This window comes from Hemiscyllium ocellatum, chromosome 29, assembly GCF_020745735.1.
Source record: "Hemiscyllium ocellatum isolate sHemOce1 chromosome 29, sHemOce1.pat.X.cur, whole genome shotgun sequence".
Classification (NCBI taxonomy): Eukaryota; Metazoa; Chordata; class Chondrichthyes; order Orectolobiformes; family Hemiscylliidae; genus Hemiscyllium; species Hemiscyllium ocellatum.
In genome coordinates this window covers 44,323,362-44,335,457 of record NC_083429.1, presented here as the reverse complement: position 1 = coordinate 44,335,457, position 12,096 = coordinate 44,323,362, and the positions used below count along the sequence as shown (strand labels likewise).

At 42.9% G+C, this 12,096-nt stretch overlaps 1 protein-coding gene across 3 annotated transcripts in view; it reads right to left on the bottom strand.

The window, feature by feature from the left end:
• Positions 1-756: 756 nt before the first annotated feature.
• alg9 (ALG9 alpha-1,2-mannosyltransferase) overlaps positions 757-12,096 on the bottom strand; it is a 283,962-nt gene continuing 272,622 nt past the window's right edge. For 2 of the 3 annotated variants that reach the window (XM_060846829.1, XM_060846830.1), the window contains exon 15: positions 757-1,358. In XM_060846829.1, the coding sequence (XP_060702812.1) occupies positions 1,235-1,358 (124 nt within the window). In that variant the 3' untranslated portion in view covers positions 757-1,234. The remainder of the gene's footprint in view (positions 1,359-12,096) is intronic. The other variant, XM_060846832.1, reaches the window with a different exon arrangement.

Sequence of the window (12,096 nt, the reverse complement as noted above, 5' to 3'; positions counted from 1 at the left end):
AACATTTATTGCTCGTTGCTAGTTGACCTGCAGAAGGTGGGGGTGAGCTACCTTCTTGAACCGTTGCAGTCCATATGCCGCAGGCAGATCCACAATGCTCTTAAGGAGGGAATTCCAGGAATATGACTCCGGGACAGCGAAGGAATGATGATGTTTTTCAAGTTGGGATGGTGAATGGCTCGGAGGGGAGCTTAGAAGTGCTGGTGTTCCCATGTATCTGCTTCCCCTGTCCTTCTAGAGAGAAGTGTCACGGGTTTGAAAGGTTCTGTCTATGGAGAATTGGTGAATTTCTGCAGTGTATCTTGTATATAGTATACAATACTGCTATGGAGCATCGGCGATAGAGGGAGTGGATGTTTGTGGATGAGGATTCTGGTGCACTCACTCACCTATTCCAGAGAACCACCTTCTTCCTCATCACGGTTGTACAGTGAAACAGCCAAGCCAACAAAAGTTTGAACACCTAACCACCATTTAAAGGTGCCAAACCTTGACTAGGTTAATTCTACTCCAGCTCTGATTAAAGCTAATAGCTTGGACATTGCCCAGCTCCAAAGCAGCAGAGTATACTAAAGAAAACCTGCCAATATTAGCAGGTGTTAGAGTAACAGCCATTGAACCCATGTGAGGCTCGGACATTTACTCTCCCTTGTCCTCAACTCTGGAAAAAATCTGGCACTGAGCGAGCAGAAATTTAACTCGAGATATCATGGCGAGATAAATCACAACATGATTTATTTACATTGGAGTTCAATTCATTTTTAACCATCAGACAGTAAAGGAAATGTGGAGACTTGGCCAAGAAACCAATGCCCAGATCACAATGAGAAGAAACTCCTGGCTAGCTGTTTAAAGATTTGAAGATACAACCTTTGCTCAGCCAGTCTTCGGGATGGACTCCAGCTGCCAGCATGGTCAGAAGCAGATGGGAACGGACCACTATCACTCCAGGAAAAAACACAGTGACGCACACATTTGTTTACTGATATGTGGAATGCATCTTTAATTTATCCTTGGTGGGCTACAGCAGATGGTCCATAGTCTTGTCCGAAAGTCACAGCAATTCTCAGTGAATGCACAAGAAAGGAAAAATACAGGCAGGGCACATGATGGACTTTTCATACATTATTACAGGGCAGGCAAGAAATGTAAACATTTACTGATTAGCTGAGACAAGACAGCACATTGTCTCTGACTGTGATTCCTCGCTCCCTCTCTCTTGCCAGTGCATGTTCTAGCTTCCAGTCTTTCTTCGCAGTGGCTTCGGTCGCCTTGGTTTCAGAATTGTATAGTTTGCGTACACTGTGTACTGCTCAGACAGGATGGGAATGTAGAAAGCACGGAAAAGCTGTGATGACCTAAGACACAAGAAAAATCAAGACAGAATTAGTTCAGTGCAATCAATGCAACTATTAATAAGATACAAACTGCAGTGACAGTAAACATAATAATGATGCTACAGGAAGAGAAAGGATTTGCATTTATGTAGCGCCTTTCACAGCTGGCTAAGTACTCTTGAAGCAAAAACAGAAATTGCTGGAGAAACCCTGTAGGTCTGGCAGCATCTGCAGAGAGGAAGCGGAGATCCAGTGATCTTTCTTCAGAACGCAAAAGGAGAGTCACTGGACTTGAAACATTAACCAGGCTTTCTCTCCACAGATGCTGCCAGACCTGCTGAATTGCTCCAGCAACTTTTGGTCTTGTTTCAGATTTCCTGCATCTGCAGTTCTTTGCTTTAAGCATTTTTGAAGTCTTGCATTATTTTCTGTTCAGTCATGGAACCTGAGCATTGCTGGCTGGGCTGACATTTATTGCTTGTCCCTAGTTGCCCCTTGAGAAGGCGATGGCGAGCTGCCTTTTTGAAACGCTGCAGTCCATATGCTGTAGGTACAGCCACAAGGTGGTTAGGGAGGGAGGTCCAGGATTTTGAACCATTGACACTGAAGGAACATTGAACAGAAGGAAATTAAGGAAACATAGTAGCTAATCTACACATGAAAAGAAAGACTTGCATTTATATCGCATTTTCTATAATCAATGGACATCTTAAGTTGTTTTAAAGGCAATGAAATATTTTTAAAGTATACCTTCTGTTGTGGGGAACATAACAGCCTTCCTAGACATAGCAAGCTCTCACAAACAGCTTGAGGTAGTAACATTGGGTCTCAATGGAATGAAATCTTATGCAGTATTCCTGGAAGGGCTTTTTGTTATTCTGCCATCCACTTTTGTTTTTTTTAATGTATTTGTGTTTGTGATAACAACTAGCGAATCATCTTTTGTGATATTGCTTGATGCTGGCCAGGATTCCAAACTGGCTTCCCTGAGCTTCTTCTGAATAATCCGAGGGATTTTGTACATCAAGTTGAGCAGGCAACAAGGCACTCAGTTGAACACCACCTCCAAAAAGTGGTGTTTCCAGCAGTGTAGTATTCCCTCAGGATGGTACTGGAGAAAGGTTTCACAACAGCAATGACAGCATGGGCCATTTTAAACTTCACAATAACATGTATTGAGTGATAGATATTGACAAAAATGGGACCATGGAAAATTCCTTCTGCTGCCTGAAAGATACAATGTGGACAAAAATCACATCTGTGACTGCAGTGTGGACTGTAAATTGGGTTAGGAATATAGATTTCTAGTGAATGGAGCACAGTAAAGTTGGATCTCAATCGTATGAAATCTTATGCTGTATTGCTGGAAGACCTCTTTGCTATCCTGCTAATCACTTTTGTTAATGTATTCATGAAACATGGACATCACAGGCTGGGCCAGCACTTATTTCCTATCCCTAGTTGCCTAGTTTGGTGGTGACTGATTGAACAGATCAAGTCCAACTGCTGGAGGTACATACACAATGCATTAGGGAAGGAGCTTTAGAAAGCTGACCCAGCGACACTGAAGGAATGGCAATACATCTTCAAGTCAGAACAGTAACTGTTTGGAGCGAAACCAATAGGTGGTGGTGTTACCGTGTATCTGCTGCCCTTGTCCTTCTAGATGGTAATAGTCGTGGGTTTGAAAATGCTGTGTAAGAAGCCTAGGTGTTAGGTAGTAAATTAATTTCCTGGTGTAACTAAATATATGGCTCAGTCTAACATCCTCTAATTTGTTCTGTTTGTTGGAGGATCTCAGCTAAGGTTGTGGTGGGAATGCAACTGGTAGCGGTAGATGGTCAGTTTCAGCTTTCAATTGCAGCCATATAACATCTTCTGGAAATTGTCCACATGTGGACAATGTTGGAAAATCTGATGGAAATTGCGACTTTGACAAAATACCAGTGGGATCACATTCCATGAAAGCACTCAGCCCAATGGAGTTGGAAAGAAGAAATGGTTCAGAGAAAAAGTGAACTACAGCTACTGATATAGAGGTGACAGCCCAGAAAGGATCACACTGAACAAAGACCAGTACAATGTAAGAGAATGTAATCAAGTTATTCCTAAGATATCACTGACCCAGAGATGGACATTCAGTTACACAGGGAGACAGTGAGGACTGCAGATGCTGGAGATCAGAGTCAAAAAGTGTGGTGCTGCAAAAGCCACAGGCGGTCAGGCAGCATCTGGGAGCACGTTTCAGCATAAGCTCTTCATTGGGAATGATCGGTTGTGCTTTTCCAGCACCACACGTTTTGAGTCCAGTCACACATGCACAACTTCTGTAAACATTGGAAGGTGATTTCAGAAGCTGCAGCTGAAAAGTAGTTAGATCTGCTGGAATGGTAAGTAACTTGTACTGACTGCATTTCTTGACGATAAGAAAGAGGAAGTGCAAAGAAGATGGATAAGGCAAACAGTACAACATCCTTCTAAAAGTACAAAGGTTTTACTCCATCTACATTTTGTCTGTCCTCTGAGATGAACAGTTTGTCTATTTTTGGTGCTCATGGTTTGGGAGAATGTTAGCCATGACCCAGGAAACTTTATCCTTTTCTTTGTGCGGTAAATGACTGACATACCTTCATTTATCCTTCATTACCTTGCTGAAGTGTCAGCCTGGAGAATGATACTCCAGAGAATGACACCGCACATTGGTCAGTTAGAGGTGAGCACATTATGAGCTGAGTCAAGTTGCCACATGCTTTGGGGATAATGAAGTGAATTAGTCTGGCAGTGCACAGACAGGATTGGAAACGAAAGGAGCCCAGGAAAGTAGAGGGAAACAATGACTGTCCTCCCAGCAGCTAGGATCCTGCCCATAAGCACACTCCAATTGGTACTGCAAAGGTTTAGACTTTATCGAACTGTGCTGCCTTCTCAGGATGCTGATGACAGAAACACTGTTCAGTCAGTGGTTAAAATCGTACCAAGGTTCTAGCACAGTACACCCCAAACTCTTGCCCACTGTGACCCTATTTTGAGGCTTGAAAACTGTCTTGCACCCTCAGTGGGCAATAAGGGAAGAGGAGAAGATAATTACAGAAGGTTTGGAGAGGGATTGGTCATTGATATCTTGGAACGTGTGACCACAGAATCTCAGCTCGATAACCCACTTGGGATCCTGACCCCCCACTTCCCTTGGGAAGACCTGTTCTCATTACAATGGGTTCTTGTAAATGTTGCCTGGGCTGGACAACTGAGATACCATGTGGGGACTGGAGAACAACAATATGGTCCTGAGGCCCGTGGGAAAACTTCAGGCCACTTTGTAAATCCAGTCTGTTTCTACTTTATCAGCATTACTGTCTGTCAGGGAAAGAAAAATCAATTTGCTCATGAAATCACTCTTTGGATATTGCTTGAAAATAAACAGATCTTTGACCACTCTGCAGGCAGTTTGTAAATCAAATAAATCTTTTCCAAGACGCAGCCTAAATAAGGGGCAGGATAACAGCAATATCTTTGTTTGAAAATGGCAAGATGACAGATTTCTCAGATCACTTGGTGCATTAAGTGATGTTTTGCACTTCCACACTGCTCATGTTCCTGCATTTATTGCAAGTCAGGAGTTCAGAACCAGAGATGGTCTTCCCGAGACGCTGCACACTTCAGAAACCAGGCTTGACAGTAACTAATGACCTTTTCCTAATTTATCCTCTAGTCTTTCTTTGGCTGGGAGATGGTGAGGGGCATTTTAACTCCTGAGTGGAAAGCTGCTGGGGATTTTGACAGACTCCAGTTAAGCAGCTATGGTGGGAAGTTAGGTCCATTTTGAATGGATGACGTTCCAACCACAATGTATAGACAGATGCAGCTGGCTGGTTCGCTGTCTTCAAAGGACAGAACAACCAGAACTCTGCTCAAACTTCACTTTGAGAAGACATGCTCAAGCACCTGGTCCTGCAAAGATAAATTCTAAACCTACCTTTTAGTCATTCATGGGATAAGGACATTGCTGCTTAGACAGCATTTATTTGCCCATCCCTAATTGCCCAGAGGGCAGTTAAGAGTCAACCACATTGCTTGGGTCTGGAGTCACATGGAGTCCAGACCAGGTAAGGATGGCAGTTTCCCTCCCTCAAGGACATTAGCGAACCGGGGGGGGGGGGGGGGGGGGTTTACCAACAATCGACAATAGATTCATGGTCATCGTTAGACTCTTAATACCAGACATTTATTGAATTCATATTCCACCACCTGCCATGGAGGATTCAAATCCGGATCCCCAGAACTCTCCACTGGGTTTCTGGTTTAACAGTCCAGCGATAATACCATGAGGCCATTGTCTCCCACCTATAGTGTCTCCTTTGGGTATTGACGACAGCAATATCAGTGGTTGAAGATGCACCAAACTCAAAGTGGTGCCTCCCAAACTTGGGTCCACTGTGACTGGATTTTGAAACTTGAAAACTGTTGCACCCCGAGTGGGCGATGAGGGAAGAGGAGAAAACTATTATTGGAGGTAGGGCCTAGGCCTCAAACTGTGGAATGTCCACTCTAACACCTCTCCTCACTTTCCTCCTTTAAGACAACCCTTAAAACCTACATCCTGATCTGGACGGTTGCCTGATGCTGATGTGGCTAGGTCATATTTTGTTTTAGGGACCTGTTGTGAAGCACTTAGGAATGCAAATGAGTTCCTGTTGTGAGGTATACAACTAAATCAGGCAAACATCTCAATCAGAGCTGAAAATGTATTGCTGGAAAAGCGCAGCAGGTCAGGCAGCATCCAAGGAACAGGAGATTCGACGTTTCGGGCATAAAGATGCGAACATCTTAATCACCCAAAACAGTAAAAATGATGCAACATGGGACAATATTTGGAAAGTTCACTTTTTCCACCTGGACTCTGGGAGTTTAAATTAAAATTTCTCCCTCATCTTTCCAATCTTTTAACAACCTTCACCCTGGGTTGTGACTTTATTGTAAAGTTTGTGGATTTAGGAACATAAAAGGAATCAGCATGGCAAATGAAGTGGCAATGGTTAAGACACAGAAAAATATGCAAAAGGAGGTAAGCATGCCAAGAGTTAATGAGATAGTAACAGTGACAATGGGAGCTGTGTAATTTAATTAGAGTTCAGGTAATTAACGTCCTAAGCCATCAGAATGCAGTATGAGCAGTTTAAACAGTTGCCTGATTTTATAGAGGGACTCTGGCCCGAAACGTCAAATTTCCTGTTCCTTGGATGCTGCCTAACCTGCTGTGCTTTAACCAGCAACACATTTTCAGCTCTGGTCTCCAGCATCTGCAGACCTCACTTTTTACTCGATGATTTTATAGTCAGTTGATGATAGCTCGAAACTTAACATTTCCATCTCCCACTTTGTTCAGACAATGTGTGAGCTTGTGGATTGTTCTATTCAAGACTTGTCTGTCAATGCGCTTCACTTGTGATTGAGTTTGCAAAAGTGCCTTGTTAATAATAAGTTAAATTAATGAGTTTTGTATCCCAGTGCGGATCTGGGCCATTCCGTATATCATGAAGGAAATGTTCAGCGATTGCAACTAATTCACAGCATTTACTTGTCTGATGCTGAAGATTCATGAAACTTTTCATGATAAATCATGTTTGACGTTTGGAAATAATAAACCACAGATTGAAGTCTACAGTTCATCACAAGGTTTGCTGATCGTCAAAGTGTAAAGGAAATTAGCAGGGGATCATTCAACTTTTGATTTTAAAGGATTGAAACATTTTTAAGAAAAGCTCTGGTTTCTGATGGGTGGAAAATTACAATGATTGATCCAGGTACCAAATGGCAAAAGAAAAGATTTACAAGGATGTTGCCAGGGTTGGTGGGTTTGAGCTATGGAGAGAGACTGAATAGGCTGAGACTATTTTCCCTGGACCATTGGAGACTGAGGGATGACCTTATAGAGGTTGATAAGATCATGAGGGGCATGGATAGAGTAAATAGACAAGGTCTTTTCCCTGGCGTGGGGGAGTCTAAAACCGGTTTAGGGTGAGAGGGGAAAGATACAAAAGGGCCCTAGGGACGCCTTTTTCACACAGAGGATGCTGCATGTATGGGTTGAGCTGCAAGAGGAAGTGTTGGAGGCTAGTACAATTACAACATTTAAAAGGCATCTGAATGGATATATGAGTAGGAAGGGTTTAGAGGGATATGGGCCAACTGCTGGCAAATGGGACCAGATTTATTTAGAATATCTGGAAGACATGGATGAGTTGGACCGAAGAGTCAGTTTCTATGCTGTAGAGCTCTATGACTCTATAATCAAAAGCACATGAAGAAAGGCTTTTTTTTAATGGAGTGAGTGACTAGGATCTGGAATACATTGCCTGAGAGTATGGTTGAAGCAGAATCAGTCATGGCTTTCAAAAGGGAATTGGGCATCAGCTGCAGAGAAAATATTTGCAGTGCTATGGGGAAATGGCAGGGGGATGGGACTAGGTGAGTTGGTCTTGCAGAGAGGTGCACAGAAACGACAGGCAAATGACCTCTGGTCTGAGGTAACCATTCCATGATTAAACGCTACAGGAATGAATCTAGTCTGAGATACTGTTACCATTGTGACTCAGTTCAGAAGTATCTTTGGGAGAAAGTGAGGACTGCAGATGCTGGAGGTCAGTGTCGAGAGTGGGGTGCTGGAAAACACAGCACATCAGCCAGCATCCGAGGAGCAGGAGAATCAATGTTTCAGGCAAGAACCCTTCATCAGGAATTCCTGATGAAGGGCTCTTGCCCAAAACGTTGATCCTCCTGCTCTTCAGATTCTGCCTGACCTGCCATGTTTTTCCAGCACCCCACTCTCAACTAAACAATACCTTTGCTTTATCCAGAACGTGGGTTTGGGCTCAAGTTTCTGTTAAGATCCTCAGTCCTCAAAGCTATCCATGGCAGGAGTCATCGAGTCGTACAGCATGAAAACAGACCCTTTGGTCCAACCAGTCCATGCTGAACATAATCCCAAACTAGTCCCACCTGCCTGCTCCTGGTCCATGTCCCTCAAAATATTTCCCATTCATCTACTCATCCAAATGTCTTTTAAGCGTTGTAACTGTGCCCACAGCCCCCACTTCCTCAGGAAGTTCATTCCACATGCGAACCACCCTCTGTGTAAAAACAATGATCTTCATATCTTTTTAAAAATCTCTCTTGTCTCACCTTAAAAATGTGCCTCCTAGTCTTGAAATCCCTCATCGTAAAACCTTCCCAATTAAAGGAGGCCAAATGTTTTGCACATCCTGGAATGCGACCAGGCTCCAGCTCCAACTTGTCATCTTAATACTGAGCTGCAGCTTCATTAACCCGATCTATACCCCTCATGATTTTATGAACTTCGCTCAGGTCACCTCTCAATCTTCTCTGCTCCAGTGAAAAAGGTCCCATCATATCCAGCCTTTCTTTATATCCAACGTTCTATACCCAGCAACATCCTGGTAAATCTCTTGAATCCTCTCCAGCATAATACCATTCCTATAACTGGACACAGTACTCCAGAAGAGGCCTCAACAATGTCCTATATAACCTCAACATGACTTCCCAACTCCTATACCCAAGAGACTGAGCAATGAAGGCAAGCATGTTAAATGCCTTTTTAACTACCCTGACAATATGTGACGTAAACTTCAAAGAATTATGTACCTGAATCTCCATGTCACTCTGCTCTACAATGCTAGCCAAGGCCTACCATTACTTGTATAAGTCCTGACCCTGTTTATTGTACCAAAATGCAATACCTTGGATTTACACAGATTGAACTCCATCTGCCATTTTTTAGCCTATTGTCCCATTTGATCAAGATGCCTTTTTAATCTTAGTAAATCTTCTGCACTGTTCTACAGTGCAATCAATTTTGGTGCGATCAGGATGATCATCAAAAAAAAAACAAAATCAAGGTGATTAAGTAAACAGAGTTATGATTGCTTGTCAGAATTAGATATTTCAAAGTAGGCAACACTTTTAAAAGTAAGGTCAGTGTCTCATTCCAAATGAGTGCTTTTCATCAACTCATACACACACCAGTGGCTGTGTTTGCATTCTAGCCAATAATGAAGAAACTAGACACAACCTGTATAATTTTGTTTGTTGATTGGAGTTTTCAGGTTTCAGTTCTCTTCCATGCTGCTCGAAATGTGAAGCATAGACAGCAAGATCACTGCCTGAGGTTGGAGGGTAACTGATCTTCCTATCATGTATGTGTCCACAAAATGTTAATGTTGAGAGCACAGACATGAAAGTCCACAATTAGCTGACTCTTTATAAAGTGCCAGAAGGTTTAAGTGCCACTAGCATCTAGGAGAAAGTGAGGTCTGCAGATGCTGGAGATCAGAGCTGAAAATGTATTGCTCGAAAAGCGCAGCAGGTCAGGCAGCATCCAAGGAGCAGGAGAATCGACGTTTCTGGCATGAGCCCTGAAGAAGGGCCCATGCCCGAAACGTCGATTCTCCTGCTCCTTGGATGCTGCCTGACCTCCTGCACTTTTCCAACAACACATTTTCAGCTGCCACTAGCATCTGTTAGCTCACAGTCAAGTTATGTCCCCATGGCTACTGAAGAGCTAGAATGTGCAGGACAACCTTCCCAATTAAGGAGGCCAAATGTTTTGTACATCCTGGAATGTGACCAGGCTCCAGGTCCAACTTGTCATCTTCATACTGAGCTGCAGCCTCATACTAATGTAAAAAGTGACAGTATATCTCCAGGCTTACTCTGTGGACTGCTGCTACATTGTGGCACTGCTGAGGAACTGCATTGCAGGTGAATGGATTTGAGGAGGAACTTGAAGGGTCAGTCTGTCGATGTTCCATCCACCAAAGATGGGGCAAAGAAAATAGGGATTGTGCTTGAGAGCAGGTTGGAAGGATGCAAAGATGTCAGGAATGGTGGAGGCGCTGACACAAGAATGGATGGGGTGAGGCTGTGGTAGAGATTAGAATGCGAGATTGAGATATGTAGTGAGTTTTTGTTTTAACTAGTTCTTGGGATGTGGGCATTACTTGCTCGGCCCTTTTTAAAAATTCATTCATGGAAGTTGGGTGTCGCTGGTTAGACCAGCATTTATTGTCCATCCCTGATTGCTCAGAGGACAGTAAGAGTCAACCACGTTGCTGTGGGTCTGGAGTCACATATAGGCCAGACCAGGTAAGGATGGCAGTTTCCCTCCCGAAAGGTCATTAGTGAACTTGATGGGATTTTCCCAACAATCAACAATGGATTCATGATCATCAGACTTAATTCCAGATTTATGGTGAATTCAAATTCCACCCTCAGCCATGGTGGGATTTGAACCCCCGTGCTCAGAACATTAGCTAGGTCTCTGGATTAGCAGTCCAGATTAGCAAAATACCATCGGACCATCACCTCCATTAAGAAGGCCAAGAATCCCAAAACTAATGACTGACTGCCAATGTGGAAAGTAGTTTTTTAAAAAGAAAATGCTTTTTACTCCTTAGCTTTTTAAATTTCCACTTTTTCACTTCCTTTACCTTTCACTGACCCACTCCTATCTCTCACAGCCTTCCTCCAACCCACATCTGTCATTACTCAGGTATTCTGTGGCAAGGACCCTCCTCAGTCTGATGGACCAAGTTAGCATAACCCAAAAGGTTCCTAAAGCAACCCTGCCAATGTGTTGGGAATTACAGGTGTGTGAGAGATGTGGCGAAAATGGGTACTGCGGATGCTGGAGATTAGAATCAAGATCAGAATGGTGCTGGATAAGCACAGCAGGTCAGGCAGCATCCGAGGAGCAGCAAAATTGACGTTTTGGACAGGAGCCCTTTATCAGGAATGTGATGTGAGAGAGATGTGGTACAAGCCCAGTCTGTCTGAAGGTTTACTAGAGAAAAGAAATATTCCTTTTATGCTTAAAACTGATTAAAAGGATTTACAATCTTGCACTGTGTAAGGAAACAGCATTGAATTGCAATTCACTTGGATAATTTCAGCATTTATTTCAATTTGTTTTTAATATTAGGAGGCCTGCAGTATTTTGGACTGTAATGGAAATTGAGTGAAGCCTGCCTTCAGAGATACATCAGTCTTAGCAGTAAATTAATGATTTACATTTGAATCTATATTAGACATCTTTATTACCACCCCAGAGGTGGTTATTAAAATGAAATTCACACTAACAATCTTCCAGCAACAGCAAAGGCCAGTAGGCCCTGAAACCAACACCTGATTATATTAATCATCTTTTTCCTAAAAGCCTGGGTTATCCTTTAATGCAAAATGATACAAGATTTAAATTCAAGACATAATGAGTATAATGAGAATCTGAATGCACAGGCCACCGGCTTTACTTCCTTCTGGATAGTGGAGACAAAGTGCTGAGTGATACCCGGAGACTGCAGAATGTTTCAAACATCGCTGGAGTCAGACAGAATAGTCCTCACAGCTAATGTCATGACCTCATTATGCAGCATATCAAAGGACGATTTCTATACAGATACTGGCAACAGCCTGGCAAATAGAAAAACAATCACTGCAAATGTTGTGCTAAAGGGTACAGTAAAGAGCGTACATACACGTTGGAACTGCTACATAAACTTTTCAATTTAAGACAAATGGTGTAACCACATTTAAAGGGTAGATCTCATATTTCTGATTCAACACTTTTTAAAAATATCAATTCATAGGACGTGGACGAATCTGGTTAGGCCAGCATTTATTGTCCCTCGCTATTTGCCCACAGGGCAGTTAAGAGCCAACCAACATTGCTGTGGGATTGGAGTCACAT